Here is a 21,662-nt window from a genome sequence, read left to right as displayed (position 1 = left end):
TACAGCAAAAGATTAATATGATACAATTTAAAAATGGCGAACACAGTCAATTTTATAAAAAATTATAATTTATTAACGATATTCTCTGTCATTTACAATGATATTATTAATTATATTATGCTGAAAAGAAAAAGATAAGCTAAAATTAAAAACAACGTTCGTCAAAAGTAATTTGAGAACAATAGGTTCACCCTGTTATGAATAAAAATCAATATATCCTAATAACCCTCCATGATCCTACAGAAATTTTCTCGGTCGTTGGTGTTCTTGTAGTGGGTTTGACAATTTCTAGGTTATGGTTGTTTTCTAACGACCGTACATCAGAGAGAATTCAAAACTACCGAAGAAGCAGCGTTCTATTTTCGTATTCGCGAACGGGTAAAGTGTGTATGTTCTTACCTAAAGTGGGTGGGCAGATTTCGTGTTTATAATGCGTCTGAATGTAAGTAGATTTAACAGAGTGCTGTGAAATCTTCTGAAGATGAACAAAAAGAAGTCCCATTCGTCGTCAAAGCAGAACCATCATCGAAGACAAACATCGACGGTGAAAATGAAAAAACAGCTCAATGATTTGTGCGACCGAGTATTTCACAGTGAGTAGAATACCAAGAGCCTTGTCCGAGTTTGCATTTGGTGCTACGACTCTATCGCGATAAAGAGTCTACTTTATCAGGTCACAAGGGGGTGGGGATCAGCAATTGAGATATACTTATCGTCGGATTAAGCAATTTCTTGTCCGATATATGGGGTAAATTATATTTTGAACTAACAACTAAAGTATTTCAAATTGTTCAACTTTTTTATCAACTTTCACTTTTTTTTTCCTCTTACTAACTTGACAGTTAATCATTTATTTACATACAGTATCTTTTCATTGACATACGAGTACACATATATATATGTGTATATATATATTTATTTATTATGTATTTGTAAATTGTTTACATTTTCTATACTTTTAAATGATGAATTAACTCTATTTATTTTGTATAAACTCTATAACAAACTAAAATTAATAATATTCATTTGTATTATTTGTTTAGTGAGCTGCGATCCTGCGTATAATACACAACTATGGGATTACTGTTTGTATATCGCACCAAATGTAATGCTAATTAGCTACTACAGTGCCTGCTTACTACCAATGAAGACAAATCAATCAAAACAATCTCGGGGGGTAGGACAATTCATGGAATGGCTGAAAGAGAACGATGTTAATGTCGATGGAGCAAGTATTGTTGGCTTTACAGGATACGATTTAGGTCTAAAGGCAGAGCGTGATTTTATAGAGAATGAACTTATTTTGGAAATACCTAGGAAACTTATATTTAGTACGCAAACAGCTGCCCCCGAGTTAGAAAGTTTTCAACGTGATCCTTTGATACAACAGATGCCACAAGTGGCGTTAGCTATCGCTTTGCTTATCGAAAAGTATAAAGAAAATTCTAAATGGAAACCGTATATTGATATTCTTCCTACTAGATATAATACGGTACTTTATATGAACCTAACTGAAATGAGCAAGCTTAAAGGCACTCTAACACTAGGTAAATTTTCTGCACTTTCAATATGCAATTAAATAATCAAATATTCATATAAAATTTTGATCTGTTTTTTTTCTTTTCAGAAACTGCCTTGAGACAAGTCAGGAATATTACACGACAATACACTTATTTTTATAGAGTTTTTCAAAATGGTAACGACGCAGTGTCTAATATGCTCAAGGATATGTTTGCATACGACGATTATATGTGAGTAAATTATTTAAACACATTATTTAAATTTAGGTACCAACACAAAGAGGGTGATTATCTTCAACAGATTAATATTTTTACAAAAATACTTTATATTAAATAATTAAATCATAAATAAATACATTACATCTACATGTATTTATAACTAAAAAACGAAAAGAGAGATGAGATTGATATCGTGATCATATTTATAATATATTAATGAACTCGATGTTTTTATTATTCTTTCAGAAACATTTGATACGAGTTTGCTTTATTGCTCATAAGTGTTTTGTATAAATTTTTAATGAGTATACATGCCCATTACATGTTTATTTCAGATCTTCGACCACTAATGAATCTCGAATGAAAGTGCTTATTTCAATTACAAACAAACTATGTTGTCTCATTTCATATAATCCGGTATAGTTTCCCAACTATCATTAGCATCGAGTGAATCATTATCAATATCGCACTTGGGATCATAGTCATTGCTACTAGTTTGCTGCATATCATTTTTTTCTGTCCTCTTTGTTGTCGAAGTGGCAACCACACTCACCATTATATTATTCAAACTACTCGTATTGGACAACTTTCTGGCTGTCGCTATCGGACTTTGAAATACTGTTCGAGGGAAGGATTTTCTGTATCTATACTTTTGTTTATGACGTATTCTACAAGCTACAAAGATGGCAAGAAATACGACTATCGTCACGCCAAGTATAGCTCCACTAGCTATTATACTTGGTTTGATTTTTGATAAACTTTTTTCTCGATCTTCGTTTTCATCGTAATCGTCGTATTTCACATCATCCCTAGATCCTTCGTATACCACATTTACATCTGCTTCTGTATCATTTCGAATCATTTTTGTTGCATAATCGCTTTTAATGTCATTTATCTCTTTATTATTTAATGTTTCTCTAATATTTTCAGAAAATCGTTGATCCTGATCTTTACCAAACGACGAAGATGTGAAGGTATTAAATAATTCTGTGATCTCTATAAAACGATTTGGATCCTCTTCGTGTTCTTTTTTACTATGATTTTTAATATTCTTAAAACTAATCTCTGTAGTAAAAAAAGACTCTGTTGTTTCCTTATCGAGTCTTGGAGGAATCTGCGAAGTACTAATATGTTCTATTTTATTTATCAATTTCTTTATCTCAACAGTTTCATTTTGAGGTTCAGGAATGATACTTTTTTCTTCAGGATCGTTAGGATACTTTTTCTCTGATAATTGATTATCCTCTGATATTCTTAAAGCTTTATGATTTCTCAGACGAGACACTTCTGCTAAATGAACTTTACTGGAGCCTCTTTGACGTAAAGCAATCAGTTCTTCTAAGGTCATATTCCTAGATTTTAACAAACGTTCGAGATTTTTACCTCCAGATCCAGAGGCAAATAATTCAAAAATTTCAGCCCGTGCTTCCGGTTCTATTTCCGATATGATATCTTCGTAATGTTTTCCTTCCATCACATTTTCTACGTTGGGATGATCTCTGAAGAAAGTTTTGATTGTTTCTTCGAAAGATGAATCGTTTTTGGATTTTGATATATATTCTTCAGAATGATCTTTATCTTTTTCTAAATATATAGTTTTATCTTTATCGTTATCATTTTTACAATCACTTTTATCCATCAAAGAGAATTCACGCACCTCATCATCATGTTTCATATCGTTCGAAGGTGCATCATATTGATAATCTGCTTCAGAAATATTATCAAAGTGATCTTCTGCAACAGCTAAATTAGAATTACCTTCCTTATTTACAGCATCAGTATAAGCTTTATTAAATGATTCATTTTCTTCAAAAGTTTTCTCGATAAATGGCTCAACAGTTGGATTCAGAATTTTAATGATACTCATAGTAGAATCACTATTGGTACGATTTACATTAATATTTTCCATAGAACGAGCAATACCATTATTTTCTGGTACCAAAGAAATCCAAATTGGTGAGGCGGTAGTCCTTCCTTTCTTATAATCTGTAAAATCTGAAAATTCCATAATTTCATCGTGATTCTCGTCGCTGTAGATTCCTCCTTGCATAGAATTTAAATTTTGATCAGCATTATTGTCGTTATTATTCAAATCAATAGAGATTTCTGAGGCAGAAACTGTTGCAACAGCTTCTGTAGTAGTTTCTTTTAACAGTGCAACCTTCGTCGACGAATGATCGATCGCAGTAGTTTTTTCAGTCGTCATTATGTTGCTTAATTTTGAAGACGAAACGTTAAATATACTTGGAAAAGTCGTGGACGATAATTTAGCTAACGTACTCGTCATTACCATAGAAATTTGTTCAATATCATCGCCGATTTCATCTATTTCCTCCATCTTTAATGCACTGATTACATCCGCCTTACCTTTCAACAGATCTGTTAAAGTCAAATTTTTCCGACGTAATATTTCTGAAAGACTAACACCTTCCTCTTGTTGCATTTTCAATAAAGATTTAATAGCTTCGATTTTCTTCGGAGAAACTTCCTCCATTTTATTATTAGATTGTAAAGTAGAAGAAGCTTTTGTTCTATCGTGACGCAAAGTTTCTTTAGCGTTCAAAACGAATTCTTCGTTTTGAGGTGGACGTCTTTTTCTTGGTCGAGGTTTCAAATGTTCTTCGTCGGTTAATTCATGTTCGTATTCATTTGGACGAATCTGAAAAGTATCTCGATAATTGGTAGAACCAACTCGATTGTTTCGTAGAAATTTATCATTCGGAAAACTCTCGACTGGTACTTGTTCAATTTTCCCGCGCAATTGTCTTCCATGTTTTTTTTCTTCCAATCGCATCGTCGAAGAATCATCGGAAAGAGAAAATGGTCTATTTTGTCGAGAATCAATATAGTGGTTTTTACGATCTTCGTCAAGTCTATGATAATTAATATTATCACGATAAACTACGTCATAGGAATTATCATCTCCTATCAAATCGGAATCTTTTTGAGAATAAGTTCGAGTGAATTGAGAAAAGGGTAGGAATGGTACAGCATCACCATCACGCCATTTTGGTTCCAAAGCTTCGCCATTGTTCCTCCATTTTCCGAGTAACTCGCTTCTCGACTCTTCTTTACGAAGATACAAATCTTTATTACTACGCAACCCTGCCGCCTTCTGAAAATAACAACAAATAATAAATATTATTAAATAATATTATTAATATAATAAGTAATCATTCGTTTTGAATATTTTAACGACGGTTCTTTGATTATTTGATAAACTTCTCCAATTTGTCAATGTTTTTAAAAATTATTGTGAATTATATATTTTTGTTTATATGTTAATGAGTTATACAAATTCGAAAAATCTAAAAATAAATTCTCTTCCGTCTATTTATTCAAGATCTTCTCGTTTCCGCGATTTCGCCCTAAGAAAGTGAAATATGCGCATCGAGGCACGTCCATTTATACACGCCGCCGTCAACTACCGTGTCTTTTCCAACAGATTTACCCTAGAATTATTGTACTCATTAGTTTGCTTGTTAACGTAATTTTATGATATACAAAGAATTTATTTTCCAAAGCATCTTAATGAATAATGATCATAGTCATTTTTGTAACAATCCGTATATAATACATTTTTGTAGTAAATCTTTTTCTTTCGTTATTTGTGTAATATCAAAAGATTTTATTCGATTTTATTTTTATTATAAGAGAACAAGATAAATTCAAAAAATATCTGATAATTATTTAAATCAAATAATTACATTTGAAATGATATCATTGATTAAAGACGCAATTTTTATGGGATTTTTTTCGCTTTTCTTTTATTTTCTTTTTTTTAATTAAAGCGGTTCGAGAATAAGGATTATTTAAATAACTTTTTTCTTTTGAGGTTAAATTAGAGCTCCAATTACTGCGTTGTAAGTCAGGCGAGTAAGTGCGGCGAAACGAGCCGTGCAAACGCAAATAACGATCAAAGTTCAACGACCATAGGAAAAAGAAAGTGCAATCGTTAACACGCTTGACGATGTATACGTTCGTTCTTACATGCATATGTACTTTTTTTATTTAATTTATTTATCTTTTTGTTGTTGTTTAAAGCGGAACCACGCATCGAACGCGTCCTATCTTTTCTTTCTTAAGATCAAAAGGAAAGAAGACAAGGAAGAGTAAAAAAATAGTTTTGCTCGATTCTTCTTAGAGATCTTTATTCAGTATTTTCGTAACGAACGAAAATCTTACCACATTCTCTTTCTACGATCACCTATATTTCTTTTTTATTTAATTTTATTTTATTCTTATTTAGCAGTTTGTTTCGTTCCGGCCGATCGGATGCCGAAAATGCGTAGAAAAGGCCAAGAAAGTGTGTAAACTAGTATATATTCCGATATTTTATACCAATTTTCTATAAGTCATAACGTAATTAATATATCCTTTTTCAAATTTATTTCAAGTAAAAGGCCAATTTTTTTTTTTTTTATAAAATTTGATTATACACTCGATCGATAAAATGAGATTAAGTCTAACGTCGGTAAAGAAATTTGGCGAACTTTTTAAACGAAGTTTCTCTATGATCTGATACTTAAAGTGTGTTAGATGGGAAAGGTTTGTTTTTTATCCCTAATATGTTCACTTTATTCGTGATCATTAAATGGTGACAAAATACTCGTAAAGTCTCGAACATTCTGTGAATGGTACTAGATTTCAGCTTTCTCTTTCTCTCTTTCTCTTTCTTTCTTTCTATCTTTCAATCTTTCTATCTCGTGGTTTACCGATTGTTATATAGCGGTTGTTCGACTCATCGTAGCATTGTCCTACACTTTCTCAAGCCGTCTCTTTGCTAATTACGATACGCGATGACAACGAAGCGATGCCTTCCTCTTACGTACGTTACAAACACGCATGAACATATTTATGTACATATATGTAAGTAAAATATATTTATGTATCCTTTCGCTTTTCTACCATCCCGTGAAGTTCGAGAAACTTTAATGATAATGATGATGTTAATAATAATAACAATAATAATCATCCTTATCATTCAATTCGATCATCATTCAAAATTAAAGATCATTGGTAAAACTATTTGACATGATAAAAGGAAATCTCACAATATCTCGATTAAATTAAAATATTTTATTTAAAATATATTTTAAATAAATGTCATTAAAATATATATTTAAATAAATGTCAATGAACAATTTGAATTATGAGTAAGAAACTATAAAAGAAATTTCAATAGTGTGTGCGACACATATGCGTGTAATTTGTCTTGAGTTCGTAGATCATTCTCGAGAATAAGAATACACATCAAAGGACTCGCATTTGTGTTCCTAATAAACGAGCACTTCCGTTCGAGATACTTCACACTCGGTGAATCTAGGCGAATTGGTTCCACTTCTTTTCATATTATTATTTTTTTTTATATATTATCTATTTAATATTTTGCTAACTTTCTTACCGCACGATCCTCAATAACAATATCCTCCTCGTATCCTGGCTTATTCAGTATAGTTTCTCCGAATACCAAAGGACAACCTGAAAGATACAGGATGTTTGCGATCGATAAAAATATAATTATCCTTTTCTGCATAGTCCAAGATGTGTATCGTTACAGCCAATGTACACAGTATTACAAATATCACGTTTTTACGATTACACAAACTCAAAATATTATCCATTCGATTTTAAGACCAACTTGATATTTCAAACATTTATTCGATTGCTTATTATTTAATTAATTGTATAAGCAATATGCATATGTAAATATATGTAGATCACTTATTGAATTAACACTTTCTTTTTATTTCTTTGTATTTTTTTGTGGATTTATCACTGATCGATTGCAAAAAAAAGAAAAAAAGAAAAAGCTTTGAGAAACTCGTTGCCAGTTTTTACTTAGCAATCTTCATATCACGAATTATAATACTGCACGTGTATATTAATGGATACGTTTGTTTAATATTTTTTTTTCTTGTCTTCTTTTTCTTCTTTTTTTTTTCTTTTTTTTTTCCCCCTACAAACGAGACTCATCCACCCTGGACAAATAGTTCTTGTCGACTGACGAGAGTTTTCTCTGCGTTCGCCGCTAAGTAAGCCGGTGAAATTCGAGAGGAGAGGAGCCTCGTATCTAAACGTTCTCTTCTTCATCTCATCTTCTTACCAACGTATACTTATATTTGCTACTCAAACAAATCAATTGATCTTATTCTATTTTCTTTAATCTGTCTTCAATTAAAAAAAAAATATATATAAAAAGTAATTCGTTAGGAAATGTTCATTTTTGATTTTATAACATTAAACTATTTGTTTATCTTTTATTTACAAAGTATGTTCAGAATTTTTTCTCGATGTTAATATTGTTTTATTTTTAATTAAAATTCATTTCTCGTTATAATGGGAAAATTTTATTTATCAGAACAGATTAAAATAAAAAAAATTATCAAAAACAATTCGAGAAAAAAGAGAAAATTAATTAATGTAACACATATGAACGAATTACTTCAATTTTCGTCGTAACAAACGAGCGACTTAATTATTTTTTTTTCTCTCTTGTGTTTAATATACGTATATTATATTTCTTTCTTTATTAATTCTCTTTTCATTATATATACTTAATTATTACATACTTATACCGAGTTTCACTTTTCACACACGTTTTCTGCAAGCTACGAGAAAAAGAGGATGAGAATAAAGCAGTTAACGGACCTTCTCATTTCCTTTTTGGTTGAAACTAATAAAAGATGATTTTCGTTTTGAATAATTATGTTACCTCAAAATATAATTAAATATTTTTTTATTATTTTAACATACTTTATTGTTTATATTTAATATCTTTCAATATTAAAATATAAATGCACTGTGTGTTAAAGCAATGTTTCTCAAAACATTGATTTAATCTTGTTTATATCTAATTTGAATTTAATGTGAATTTCAAATAAGAAAAGAAAGTTATTTAATACGTTTAGTAATTGTAATATATTTTGTAATTTAATTTCTCTAAATTAACATGGTTTGAATCCAATTTTTGTATATAAAAATGTTATACAAATTGGTGATTGTAGATAAAATAATTTTTTTGTTTACAACAATAATTACATTTTCCAACAAACTGCAATATATATAGATTATCTAGGTTTTTAATTAAAGGAGTTAAATAGTAATAATCAAAAATTGATATTTGAATTTGCTATCTTATAATAGACTCGCGTATTCAGTTCAGTATCATTGATGTCGATGATGCATCATCTCCTTAGTAGAAAGTGCATGTTGGTACTCGTACTAAAGATCTCACGACCTTCCCACGTGCACTCAAGTGTGCATCCCCATCCTATCCCTGCTGCAAATACCAACTGATGACGTCGAGACTCTTCTCTCTTTTTCTCAACATTGTTCTTACAATTTTCCCTTTTTTCTCTTTCTCTCTCTCTCTTTCTTTCTCTCTTTTTTCCGCCTTTTTATTCCTACTCCTCATTGAGCATCCTCATCTTACCGAAGAAAGTCTTAATTACTTAAAATCTATTCTATGACATTCGTAACTAATTTAATTAAAACTCTTCAACTATTATGCCCCCATATTTCTACATATTAATAATGATTAATTAACTAAATGATATAAATCAACAATATAAGATTACAATTAAGAATAACTAAAACTTTCTGAATTTGGTTTTAATATTTGTGTGATTGAAAGTTATTAATTTTTTAATATAAGAAATCATAGAAGATGTATATTAAAATCAATTACTTGCCAATCAAAGATTTAATAATAGATTTGTGTTTATTAAAATGTAATGTGTATCATTTCTTCGTCTTCTCAACTAACTCATACTTTTCTATTATATATTTATGGATGTATGTATAGATGTAAGTACTATGGAAACCTTAGGATGAGAATCGAAGAAGTGAGAGCCTCTTTTTCCTGAAGAGATAGAGAAAGTCGAAAGGGAAACGACAACGAAGCTAACAACACTTGAACAGGAATGAATCTTTTTATGTATATACCATATACTTCCATTTCCGGCGATCTAGGTCAAGTTCTTATCCTAAAAAAGAGAAATAGAGAGAGAGAGGGAGGGAGAGAGGGAGAGAGAGAGAGAGAGTGCAAGCAAAAATAAACACATCTTTTTTTTTGTAAGATAGTAAAATGATTATTATTCTCTTTCCTGTGATCGCGATCGTTTCGAAGGCGAAAGTATAGTAATTCGCTCTGCTAATTCGAGAACAAATGTTTACTTGTTTCTTCCTTTAAAAAAAATCATATTTACATGTATATGGTTTTTTCCTTTCATTTATAAATATAATATCTTTTAATCTTTCATAAGATTATAAAGAGATCTATGGCATCATTTTAATATAATATATTATTTTTAGTTTTACTCAAATTTCTGTTTGTTATATTTCCTCAAAATTTAGATTTGCGACTCCTTATGGAGTCACCAAGATTGCGTTAGGTTTTTCTTTTGAAAAGTCCTAGTATATATGTATATAATATAACTATACAAATTAAATATATATATATATATATAAATATTAATTATATTTTAATAATTTTCTTTTTTTCAGCTGGGCCGTTTCTACAGTAATGACAAGACAAAATTTAATTCCAAGCGAAGACGGGTCCAGCATGATTCATGCTTTGATACCTATGTGGGATATGTGCAATCATGAAGAAGGAAAGGTACATATATTTATTTTAAATAAATACAATATAGTAATAATATTTTACCTTAAAAAAATGTTCTCTTTTTCAGATAACTACTGGTTTTAATACAACTTCCGATTGTTGCGAATGCTACGCAATGAGAAATTTTAAAAAAGGAGAACAAATATTTATCAGTTACGGTTCAAGAACAAATTCGGATTTTCTAGTACACTCTGGTTTTGTTTGTCTAGAAAATAAAAAGGTATATCACAATTGACAATGATAAATGATTATTGAAATATAAAACAAAGTTAAATAATATTAATCTTTTTCTAGGATGGAGTCAGAATCCCTCTTGGTATTAGCGCGTCAGATCCTCTTAGAAATGAACGTATCGAACTTTTAGATAAATTAGGACTACCCGTGACGGGTAAATTTTTATTAGAGGCTGGCACTGAGCCGATATCCGATTCGCTCCTGGCATTTCTTCGTGTATTTAATATGCGAAAGGCTGATCTTACCCGTTGGTTAAAATCGGATAAAGTTACTGACTTAAAACACGTTGATTGCGCTTTAGATACCATCGTCGAAGAAAATGTGATGAAATTTTTGTTAGACAGATTAAAATTACTACTCGCTAAATATCCTTCGACACTAGAGGTAAATAAGTGTCATATTACATATAAAAAATTATGAATTGAACGATAAATTGAATGAACTACAATTTTAAATTATTTTTATTATTTTATTACGTAGGAGGATTTAGAAAAACTCAACACCAGATTACCAAAAAGGCAACGCTTGATCGTGCAATTAAGAGTATCTGAAATGAAGATTCTATTAAATGCACTTGATTATGTAAAGCAATGGTTAAAAGTCTAAAAAATGGGGAACGCAAGAATGACAATGAAAAAACAACTGTCTTCTACTTTTTGTCCTATAAGGAATCTCTTTCTTTTTCTCTCTCTCTCTCTCTCGCTCTCTCTTTCTCTCGAAGAATGTAATTTTATTTTTACAATTAAAAGTTGTCTTATATTTCGGTGTTGGTAAAAGCCGAATATAAGCAAGAGAAAATAATCTTTACTATACCATAAAATTAGGATAATAAATCAGAGAGAAAGTGAAATCGAAAATCAATGATAAATGCATTTAAAAAGGAAAAAATAATTTAAAAAAAAAACAAACAAACAAATAAAAGCAAAATAAAGCTAAAGAGATGCTATATATGTAAAAGAAGAAAACACTAATTTTTATTGCAAAAGTTAATGTGCATATGTAGAACATACCTTGATTTTTATTTTTTCAAAGAAAAACAACAATTGCAAAATGCTATAAACTATATTTCTTATTGCCTTTTGTATACTGCGTTCTTGTTGGAACCGTTCATCTTGATAGTTAATGATCAATCGATCGATGATCTACCAATAACTATGAGTTCGACGACTCGTTGCTATATTTAATAAGTGTATAATTGAAAAAAAAAATAAATAAGCTTTCATTTTTTTTTTAAGAGAATAATTAAGAAGAAAACTCTTTGTATCATCAAATATTTTATGGCATAGACATATACTACCGTATATATATATATACACACGTTATATATATATATATATAGATCTGTAATTACAATTAAATTGTACAATATAAAGATTTCTGCGAACGTGTTATTATCACGTGACTGAGTGATAAAAATTAATAAAAAAATAAAAAAAAATATAAGAAAATATAACGTTACATCTCAAATGCTTCCTAATCATTTAAAATTGTATCATATCTTGCATTTCCGTATGACGATACGAGAAATTGTGGGAATATACTTGTGGACTACGTACGTATGTTGAAATGCGGATTGATTATACAGAAAATTATATATCTCTATACAATGTTTTAAATGTTCTATAATATTGTAAAGAAAACAAATGGATTGAGAGAAGAAAAAAAGAAAAAGAATAATATAACGATATATTATTTTGAGAGTACATTATTTAATAATCAAAAATTTTTAATGCCCACTCTTTTTATGCGCGCAAAGCGTACAGAAAAATTAGAAAAGCATCGTTAAAAAGCATTTGACATTGTGCAAGCTACCCTGTTTGAACAATTAATAAAATGAATTTCTTATAATATTATCTTCCTTCTTTCTTTTTCTTTTCCGAATAAAATTTTACAAAATAAATACATTGCTTGTAAGCATATAGAGTCATTAATTTAATATATATCATTTTAATATGCTTTATAATAATGATAATGATAATAATAATAATAATAATAATGATAATAATAATAATAATAATAATAATAATAATAATAATAATAATAATAATATAATAATTTGTGTGCCTCTATCATAAATTTGGGAACTTACTAACTCTTAACATAGACATTTATATATTGAGTTTCAACAACAGTACGATTCAATTTCTATAACATATTATGTGTTTATATATATATATATATATATATATATATATATATTGTATGTATATATGTATATGTTCGTAAGAGTATAAAATGTTGTGTTTAAAATTATTACGGATTTGTATTCCAATTGTTTGTAGTTCGCAGGAGCAATTAGTAGCGATTCACAGCCAAAGTACTTGTCCACACTGTTGTACCGACTTGTAATCTGCTGCTTGCTTTAAAAGTAATTATTGTTATTTAATTAAACTGACATTTTGACCGCCTGTATAGCAAATAGGCGTTTGGCATAGGTTCGGATATGTAGCTTTATTTCCATTACCCTCATTATGCTCCTTCTCATCCTTTTCTTCTTTAATAGCTTCTCTTTTAACATCCTCTATTCCATGATCTTCCTTTACGTGTAATATCAGTCGTGTTAAAGCATAAAATATTTTGTCGCAAAGATCGCATTGATATGATTTCCCGTCGGCTGCCTCCAAACAATGAGCGTGTTCTTTCATAGGTAAATAAGCTTGTCTATGCATAGCCAAATGTTTTTCATGATCCATAGCGAGAACAAATTCATAGGAACAAATGAGGCACTTCAAATGATGCTTCATCCACATCGTATGTGCCTTTAATCTATGTAAACTATCGTAAACTTCACCACAGACGGGACACTTTAAACACTTATGATTTTGCAATATTGTTTTGTTCCCATACAATCCTCCGCATTCCTTACACTGGTAAGTCCGCCTTTTTTTGCAAGCATGTTTAAACCAATGTTTTTCTAATTGAGGCAATAAATCAAACACTAGTTTACACATTGTACATACGAATCTTCCTCTACGATCTCTTTTTATACTAAAACTTAAAGAGCAAATACCCCAGTGTTTTTCAAAATTACTTTTTCGCATTATATTTTCATTGCAATATTCGCATTGATCTTGGTGCTTGGACAAATGGGCGAACAACATACCAGGTTCCTCATTAGTATATTCGCAAAACGAGCAAGTATATGTCTCTCTTTCCTTATACATATGCGTGAAAAGATGTTTTTGAAAAGAGGTCGAGGTAAAAAAACATAGCACCACAGGCTGGACATTTCAAATAAGGCTTACCTCGTTCAGTATAATAAAGGGGAAGAGGTCGGAAACTCTTCAACCAATTGTTACCTTCTTTAAGATCAGCCTCATTTTTCTCAAACTGACTACTATCAAACGTCTTGCTATTATAATTAATCTGTTCCATACTTTCTTTTACTTCTTTCGTAGTTTCTGTTTGTTCCCCGTTCTTAATACCAATTATTGCCTCTTGTTCTGACACAAATTCACCCAACAGTATAATCTTATTGTGCTGTTTTGAACTATGTTGAATTTTAGAATTTTTTTCAAAAGGGATCAAACTATCATAAAGCTTCAACCCCTTGGTTGTAGTCACAGCTTTATCATTGACTTGCTCGAGACCAGTTAAAATGACAAATTCTTTTCCATTTGGAATAGAAGTTACATATGACACAGACGAGTCTGTGTTTACATTGTTCCAAGAACTAGTTGCAGACTCACCGTCAACATCGGATCCTTTTTGAAGAAGTAAGACCTTGGATGCTTCTTTATCCAAGAAATCTTCTTCGTCGGATTGTATCGACAGTAAAGCGTTTTTCAAAATGCATCCGCTACTTTCCTCATGACCCTTTTCACCTTTTTTACTTCTACAACTTTCTTGGACTCTTACGGTATTAGTTGTAACACCGTCGCTCTCAGAGTCTTTTGACCTTAGCATATTATTGTTGCATTAATGTGATGCACTTTTTAAATAAAAATAGTTGCTGAAAAATAGATAAGAGAAAGAAAAAAGATAAAGAAAAAGTAATATTAATTGTAATAACATGTATATATATATAGTTAAGTGTATATTGATTAAAAAAAAAAATATGATTATTAAATGGTCAAAGTACTTCTCACGAATCACCGCATTATTATGAAAACCGAGAGGATCATTTAAAAACAATAACAAAAGAGGTCAACAATCGTTTACATACATACTTGCAACCAGTAACACCATAGAGTTGCATTCATTTTTTTGGGATAGGATAAAAGTCATTGCGTATACCATAATGCTCCTACGCTATCATTCGTAAAAAAAAATACGAGGAGTACTAGTAAGAAAATGTACGGTTATTTACTTTGCAAGTATCACATGTAATTTCTCTTGACAGGACCAAATCTATCAATATCTCGATCATAAGGATCAGCTGTTTCTTCGTTAGGAGTAATTGACAGATCGCCAGATTGAACGATACGCGACACTGCAGTTTAACCAATTTATCTACTATATTCTTAGCGTTGGTAGGAAAAGTCTAACGTTCGATTGGTTCATTCCGTCGTAACCAAAAGATTCTCTCTCTTCGCGATCTATGGTTTTTCTTTTTTTACATACGTATATATATATATATATATAAACACACGAAGAAAGAGAAACAAGAAAAAAAATCTGTACGCATCAAACATAAATACAAGTACATTTTGTTTTTTCTTCTTCTTCTTCTTTTTCTTCAATTTTAAACTATTAAATTAAGAGTAACATACATGAGATAGATACAAATATAAACTTTGTTTCCTCTTTTAAACGTGACGGAATGAATACACTCCATAAATTACCAACATATTGATCAATGATCTGTTTTATCGACGGTCGCCTATAAAGAACATTTTCGAACGATACTTTCTTCTCTTTTTTTAATACGATCACGCTATAAATTAAACAAGTAATTATTGTTTTTTGTTTTATATCCGATGCGAAAAATTAAACAAACCACAAAAATAATTACGTTAGAAAATATATTTTTAATAACGTTACCAACACTTCTCCTTGCTAACAGATTATAGCGCTAATATTGGTAAAAATTAAAACTAAGAGCAGTTTTAGCTTAAAAATACACAAGTTACCTTAACAATGAGCAAACACGAAGGGTGTCATGGCGACTATGATTGAATTGGTTGCCTACTTATTATTGGTGGTCACGTGATTTTCAATTTATATCAGTATTATAATATATATATATATATATATATATATATATATATATATATATATATATTCTTAAACTACTTAACTAATATAGATTCGTTAGATTAATTTTTTCGTTTAAATATAACTATAAAAAATTTAAAAAATGAAAGTATCTTTTTTTAAAAAATATAATATAGTATTTACATATATATACATACACATATATATATTCGACACGATATAACATAAAATAAGTAAAATACATAAGATTTAAATTTTATTAAATAATAATAATATGAATTTAAGTTAAAGTAGAAATATTATTTTATGACAAATTTCTATGGAATGTTATACTTGTAGGCTTATTATTGTACCATCAATAATTTATCGTTATAAACTTTAAAAAGTCAATTTTCAATAATACGATCAAAAATATTCGATCAATTATTATTATTTAACACATATCGCTACATATTATTTTCATCCATCCATATCAACGGAGGATTTTGCGTATCTATGAGAACTTCTTCCTTGACCTCTTGTTTTTGTTCTGGCTCAAATTCTTCAATATCTTCTTCGTCCTCTTGCATGGACTGAGGACCGGTCGATTTATATTGAAACGCTGAATTAGACAAGTCAACTTCAACGGGGAATAATGTAACCGCCGATAATAATTCAGCGGTATTAGCATAGTATTTTGCTAATCCGGAAGCAAATTTTTGTAATTGCCATACGACGTCTTGAACGTGTTTGTTGTCAAGCAATTCTAATTTGACTAGAACATCTGCTCTTAATTTAGCAAATTTAGCGCGAGCTTCTTGTCGACATCGTAGTACTAATCGATACTCATAATTACCGGTCTCAACGCGATAAAGAGGTTCTTGCAATGCCGCATAACTTTGTTCTTCGTCATCTAATTCTTTAACTTTTAAGCAATACGAGAGATATTCGAATTTTGCGTCTGCATATTTACTTATTGTTAAACGTGTATCTGGTATTGCTTTATGAAGATATGTGCCTAAATCATTTAATATAGGTTTCAGGGTTTTTAACATAGTCACACCAAATTTTTCCATTTGCCTGTGTTGTTCTCCAAATTGTCTAAATGCTTCGCTGGCACGTGGTTGCGGTTCTCTAACGCCTATTGCAGCGAACGTATCTCCAAATACTAAAATATAAAAAATATTTGTTATTATCAATTAAATTTTTATATTTCTTAAATAATCCATTGTAAATGTTATATATACTTGCCTTTATAAATTTGAGTGAGATCAAAAAAGGTATGCAATGTAGCTTTTGCATGAGAGACCAGACCCCTATATAAATTTTCAGTTCGTTGCAGAGCATTTAGTCTTTGAACAAGAGCATCGTTACAAAGAATGGCACGCGATAAACCGAGTGCATCTGCCGTCGCACTGCCCATTCCTTCTACTAATCGATGTTTAACCTATGATCGTTAATGAATACGGTAATACTCGGATTACCAAACAATCTATATTTTGTATATCATAAACTAATCACCTTTTTCAGAGCAATATCGAGAGTACGTCCCTGCTTAGGATCAGCATGCAATTTATTGTAATTAATGCTAACTTGGGAATCGCAAGACTGTATCATTTTGGCAACTTCTACTTTTGTTTTACCCCTTACAGAGACCCCATTCACAGCTACTAGTTCATCTCCAGATTGGAGAGTGCCATCCAATGCGGCAGGTGTATTATCAAAAATTTGTATGATATATAGACAAGGACAAAGAGGAGATCCACCACCAATGCTGATACCAATGAGATTGTTACTGTCTTTTTGTATTACTACATTTCCAGAAGTAATAGTCATACCCCTAATATATTAACAATACAAAACATATGTTAATACACGTATTCATAATATTCCATTAACTGTTACTAATTCTACAAACAAATGTATTATTAACACGTTCGCTACCAGTGTCACATATCTGTAACACACAGATTTCACTTAAGAACTCAGCATCACACATTTGTGATCGTAATAAAAGTAACAAATAAATTTTAAGTTGTAATTGAAATCTCCTATTCGTGGCACGCTAGAGAACGTGTTGAAAAATAAAAATTATCTATACATCTCAAATATACACATAGATTATTCACTGTAATATTTAATTACAAATATAATACATTCTAGAAAAGAAATATGCAGTTAATACATGCATATGTAATTGTTTAATAAAGCATCAATTAATCAAATCCATTGGACTACCGAATAGATGAAAGAAGAGACACACTCACAGTTGAATGTTGGGTAACTGCGATATAGATTGATCTTGTGCGACCAATTCTACGTCTGGTCTGTATTCCACAAGAGTAAATAATAGGAAAAAGAAAAAGTAAAGCGATAATGTGTAAGTGAAATGTGAAAAAAGATTTGGAATAAAAAAAAAATGATTAAGAAATTGTATAACATAGAATTACTAGTGCATACATTCGATCTTCCATCATGACTAGTTGATGCAATTCAACAATAGCTGGTGGCACGGTGGTTGCAGGAGCAAGATTTTTATCCTCGGTTAATCCGCTTGGATTTAAATTTGAAGAAGCATTGCCATGAGGTATCAACGAATCATCCAATAATAAGCTGTTCCACCGCGCCGTGTTGTATCAGAGCATGCATGTTATAAGAAAAAGGAAGCACATTGAAAACTGTAACGAAACATAGAACAAAGATAAATAATTTTCATCAACAATCTAAAACCAACATCTTATCTTCTTCGAAGAAGAAGTCATCTTCAAAATCCATCATTGACTCTTCGAGTTTACTCTTCGAGTAAAAAGTGATAGAAACTTTTTATTTCTGTAAATGTTAGTCAAATTATCAGTGACAAATAACATGTCAAATTTTAAATTAATGGGAAAATATGAAAAATGAACATAAATGATATGTAAATATAATATGAATTTATTGTTAATTACGATATTGATTAATTCCAATAATATGGATATTCCAAAATTTACCTATATGTACGTAAATTAACTAAGCACACCAGATCTTGATCAAACTAATATCTGTATACAAAAGATAATTAAACGTCTAATACAAGAGCTGTGAGCGCCATCTTTAAATTTCGTGATGTCAAGTTATTCGTAGTAAAAAATATATATATATTAACTTTATAAAAGTAAAAAAAAATGCTTCTGACATTTTATTACACATAAATCTATAATTAAATTCTATATTGATAAAATATAACCAATACAAAAAAATATATATATTTAAAAAATAATAAAGTGAATATTGAAAAGGGTTATGTTAAAATAGTTGAATAAAATTTCAGTAGAGGGCTAAAGAGTAATATCATTGATAACGTAAAGAAATCAAATGACTTTCTCTAAATATATAAATACTTAATGGTTACATACTTCGTGTTCCACGTTGACGAATTGACGCGACGCTGTTGACCTTCCACGTAGCAAGCGGCAATGGTAGCGGTCGCGTTATGTCGATTTATTCAATCGTAGACTCAGTGACCAAGTATATGTGAAATCAAAATAGTCCTTCCACATAACAGAAAAGATACTTAATAAATAGTTCATTAAAATGAAGAATTTCAGTTATTTCCTTTTATTAGTCATTCCTTTGATCATTTTAAGTGCGAACAGAGGTAACGTATAACGAAATATTTAATTTTTCAAAATGTGTATTCCTTTATTATAAATATGATGTTAAAGTGATAGAAATAACAATGTTCATATTCCATCTGTACTGTATTTAATTATTTTTACCATTTGTTCTTATTTGCATTTTAATATATTTCACTTAACAGCTTTCAAATATGACATTTGATGAGGATTATTGACAGATTCTATTTTTAATTATTTTTTTATTTTCATAACCTAATTTAAGAATTTGTCATCATATGTTACTCATAACATATTTTCATATACAGATATCAAAATTATTGAATAAGTTTTTTTGCCATAAGTTATTAATAAGAATTTTATGTTGATTTGATCATGTTACTTGAAAAAAAGAAAATATCGTAATAATAATGTTGTATAAATATTTTCGTCCATTCTTATATTGAACAGGATCTGGCATAGCTTATGCTCAAGAAGATGAAAATATTGATGATATAGTCGACGTTGAAGGAGAAGACAATACAATCATCACTGATGATGAACTAGAAGAAGAAACGACTAATGCTTCCACTGATGCAGATACAACTATTTTATTTACTAAACCTATCTATAACACATTATCTACCCTTGGTATACATTTTATTTTTTTATCTCTAATTTTATTTACCATTCGTATTGACACAGATTTAGTTTGACAATAAATAATAATTATATTCGTAGAATTACCAGCTGGAAATTTGGTAGAATTCCTTGTTGGTTTCACCAATAAAGGAGAAAATGATTTTGTTTTGGAATCATTGGACGCATCCTTCCGTTATGCCATGGATTTCAACTTCTACATTCAAAACTTCTCTACGTTTACATTTAATAGAGTAGTCAAACCTAAACACGAAGCAACCTTGGCATATTCGTTCATACCTTCAGAAACATTTGCTGGAAGACCATTTGGACTCAATGTTAATCTTAATTATAGAGACGCAGTATGTAGTAAATCACAAATTAAATGCTAAACACGATTATAAAACTTTGGTAATGATCTATATATTTTTGTAGAACGGAGTTGGTTACAGCGAAGCAGTTTATAACGAAACTGTACAAGTAATAGAATTAGATGACGGATTGGATGGAGAAACGGTGTTCCTTTATGTTTTCCTTGCAGCATGTGTTATATTGACTTTAGTCGGTGGCCAACAATTACTCTCATCTTTTGGTCGCAAATCTCGTTCTTCCACGACACGCAAGGCGCCTATAGAAATGGGAACATCTAATCCTAATAACGTAGATTACGATTGGTTACCAAAGGAAACTCTTCATGCCCTCAGTAAGTACAGGAGTACAGGATCACGCAATAAATCGTCTGAAAGTTTAAATCCGCCACGCACTTTCAATGATGTCAAAGAAAGAAATGTCATTTACAAAAAGAATAAGCATAGACATTGAATTGGTTGTATTGAATTATCAGAAAGAATATTTTATAGACGCTTTTTCTAGATAAGTCCCCCAGAACACCAAAACAAAAAACCAAGCAAAGAAAAGGAAAGCGGATATCTCCAACAATGTCTGGAACAGAGAATCACTCTAATAATCTGAATAATTTATGAAACTAATGTCTATGATTAAACGAACACACTCTTCATTAGGTGAGATAAATAAATACACAAACAAACAAAAATAAATAATTATGTGTAAATTGTCATGATACTTGTATTATAAACATCCATCGTATACAGTTTTCAAACAAAAACACATTTGATGTCGTAATAAGCTAATTATTATTTATAATAATAATAATATAAAATTAGTATATAATAAAAAAATAAAAAAAGGGAAAGTAAGAAAGTAAAAGAAAAAGAGAAAACGATAAGAAAACAACATTGTGTCTCATATGTACAATTAACATCAATTTTTGTAGTTCCATAAATATTCTCAAGCATACATATTGTTTATTTATAAAATAATATAAGTATGTATGTGTTTATGATAAAAGAAAAAGAAAATAAATATGTGATTGTTTTATAATTATACTCGTATTGCATACACAAAAATGTGATAGAATAAACTAGTATTGTATATAAGTATATAATATTATTTCCATCTAACATTTTTTATAAATTTCATGTAAGCCCATGTAAAAAATGGTTCATTTCTTGTTAAATAAAAAATACAAAAATTATTTATCTCCAAAAAGATAAATTGAAATCTTGAGAAATCAAATTCACAAAATTTGTAAAGATGAATAATTTAAATGCTAGTAATATTTAAATGATCGTTATTCGATTATCGATTATCGACATAGAGAGAGGTCTTTGA

General features: G+C 29.9%; 5 protein-coding genes across 13 annotated transcripts; 2 read left to right on the top strand and 3 right to left on the bottom strand.

The window, feature by feature from the left end:
* Positions 1-42: 42 nt before the first annotated feature.
* Setd3 (SET domain containing 3) lies at positions 43-12,452 on the top strand. 2 transcript variants are annotated; one of them, XM_015321352.2, is made up of 7 exons: positions 43-593; positions 1,044-1,547; positions 1,628-1,751; positions 10,248-10,362; positions 10,436-10,588; positions 10,663-10,986; positions 11,083-12,452. In XM_015321352.2, the coding sequence occupies exons 1-7, from the start codon at positions 482-484 to the stop codon at positions 11,206-11,208; spliced, it is 1,458 nt and encodes a 485-aa protein (XP_015176838.1). In that variant the 5' UTR covers positions 43-481; the 3' UTR covers positions 11,209-12,452. The 2 variants fall into 2 exon arrangements, with proteins under 2 accessions (XP_015176838.1, XP_015176839.1); XM_015321353.2 differs by lacking the exon at positions 43-593 and adding an exon at positions 600-748.
* On the bottom strand, positions 1,829-8,591 carry LOC149030831 (uncharacterized). Of its 2 annotated transcripts, XM_089177734.1 has the most exons (3): positions 7,144-8,591; positions 4,480-4,854; positions 1,829-4,398 (listed from the first exon to the last, which is right to left on the bottom strand). In XM_089177734.1, the coding sequence occupies exons 1-3, from the start codon at positions 7,273-7,275 to the stop codon at positions 2,140-2,142; spliced, it is 2,766 nt and encodes a 921-aa protein (XP_089033860.1). In that variant the 5' UTR covers positions 7,276-8,591; the 3' UTR covers positions 1,829-2,139. The 2 variants fall into 2 exon arrangements, with proteins under 2 accessions (XP_089033860.1, XP_089033859.1); XM_089177733.1 differs by having other exon boundaries at positions 1,829-4,854; positions 7,144-8,564.
* Positions 12,453-12,968: 516 nt separating the features above from the next.
* Positions 12,969-15,223, bottom strand: LOC107066590 (uncharacterized). Its single transcript, XM_015321354.2, is given in 3 exon segments — positions 12,969-13,808; positions 13,810-14,554; positions 14,912-15,223. Coding segments are annotated over 2 exon segments (1,527 nt in total). The 5' UTR covers positions 14,509-14,554; positions 14,912-15,223; the 3' UTR covers positions 12,969-12,980.
* Positions 15,224-15,908: 685 nt separating this feature from the next.
* PICK1 (protein interacting with PRKCA 1) lies at positions 15,909-18,883 on the bottom strand. 5 transcript variants are annotated; one of them, XM_015321502.2, is made up of 7 exons: positions 18,729-18,883; positions 18,473-18,567; positions 18,199-18,351; positions 18,006-18,065; positions 17,260-17,578; positions 16,990-17,185; positions 15,909-16,906 (listed from the first exon to the last, which is right to left on the bottom strand). In XM_015321502.2, exons 2-7 carry the CDS (start codon positions 18,514-18,516, stop codon positions 16,206-16,208), a joined length of 1,473 nt encoding a protein of 490 aa, XP_015176988.1. In that variant the 5' UTR covers positions 18,517-18,567; positions 18,729-18,883; the 3' UTR covers positions 15,909-16,205. The 5 variants fall into 5 exon arrangements, with proteins under 5 accessions (XP_015176988.1, XP_015176989.1, XP_015176991.1 ...); XM_015321503.2 differs by lacking the exon at positions 18,006-18,065; XM_015321505.2 differs by lacking the exon at positions 18,473-18,567 and having other exon boundaries at positions 18,199-18,416; positions 18,729-18,864.
* Positions 18,884-19,118: 235 nt separating this feature from the next.
* Positions 19,119-21,525, top strand: l(1)G0320 (signal sequence receptor subunit 1 l(1)G0320). Of its 3 annotated transcripts, none has more exons than XM_015321464.2 (5): positions 19,120-19,375; positions 19,803-19,982; positions 20,073-20,332; positions 20,406-20,673; positions 20,831-21,525. In XM_015321464.2, the coding sequence occupies exons 1-5, from the start codon at positions 19,312-19,314 to the stop codon at positions 20,845-20,847; spliced, it is 789 nt and encodes a 262-aa protein (XP_015176950.1). In that variant the 5' UTR covers positions 19,120-19,311; the 3' UTR covers positions 20,848-21,525. The 3 variants fall into 3 exon arrangements, with proteins under 3 accessions (XP_015176948.1, XP_015176950.1, XP_015176949.1); XM_015321463.2 differs by having other exon boundaries at positions 19,122-19,375; positions 20,844-21,525; XM_015321462.2 differs by having other exon boundaries at positions 19,119-19,375; positions 20,406-21,525.
* Positions 21,526-21,662: the final 137 nt, after the last annotated feature.

The sequence above is a fragment of the Polistes dominula genome, unplaced genomic scaffold (genome assembly GCF_049000335.1).
Source record: "Polistes dominula isolate Pdom_NZ unplaced genomic scaffold, Pdom_raw_medaka contig_24, whole genome shotgun sequence".
Lineage (NCBI taxonomy): Eukaryota > Metazoa > Arthropoda > Insecta > Hymenoptera > Vespidae > Polistes > Polistes dominula.
Note: the sequence above shows the minus strand (reverse complement) of the source record. Positions and strands in the feature narration are given on the sequence as shown.

What these genes read in the sequence shown, in the direction of transcription:
- PICK1 (XM_015321502.2), bottom strand. Translation starts at nt 18,516, where the DNA reads ATGATGGATTTTGAAGATGACTTCTTCTTCGAAGAAGATAAGAT. An exon ending in GTCATGATGGAAGATCGAAT is followed by an intron (nt 18,066 to 18,198) that starts GTATGCACTAGT and finishes TGTGGAATACAG; the next exon opens with ACCAGACGTAGAATTGGTCG. An exon ending in TCTCACTCAAATTTATAAAG is followed by an intron (nt 16,907 to 16,989) that starts GCAAGTATATAT and finishes TTTATATTTTAG; the next exon opens with TATTTGGAGATACGTTCGCT.
- LOC149030831 (XM_089177733.1), bottom strand. Translation starts at nt 7,275, where the DNA reads ATGCAGAAAAGGATAATTATATTTTTATCGATCGCAAACATCCTGTAT. An exon ending in TTGTTATTGAGGATCGTGCG is followed by an intron (nt 4,855 to 7,143) that starts GTAAGAAAGTTA and finishes TGTTATTTTCAG; the next exon opens with AAGGCGGCAGGGTTGCGTAG.
- Setd3 (XM_015321352.2), top strand. Translation starts at nt 482, where the DNA reads ATGAACAAAAAGAAGTCCCATTCGTCGTCAAAGCAGAACCATCATCGA. An exon ending in GTGCGACCGAGTATTTCACA is followed by an intron (nt 594 to 1,043) that starts GTGAGTAGAATA and finishes TTATTTGTTTAG; the next exon opens with TGAGCTGCGATCCTGCGTAT. An exon ending in AATATCCTTCGACACTAGAG is followed by an intron (nt 10,987 to 11,082) that starts GTAAATAAGTGT and finishes TTTATTACGTAG; the next exon opens with GAGGATTTAGAAAAACTCAA.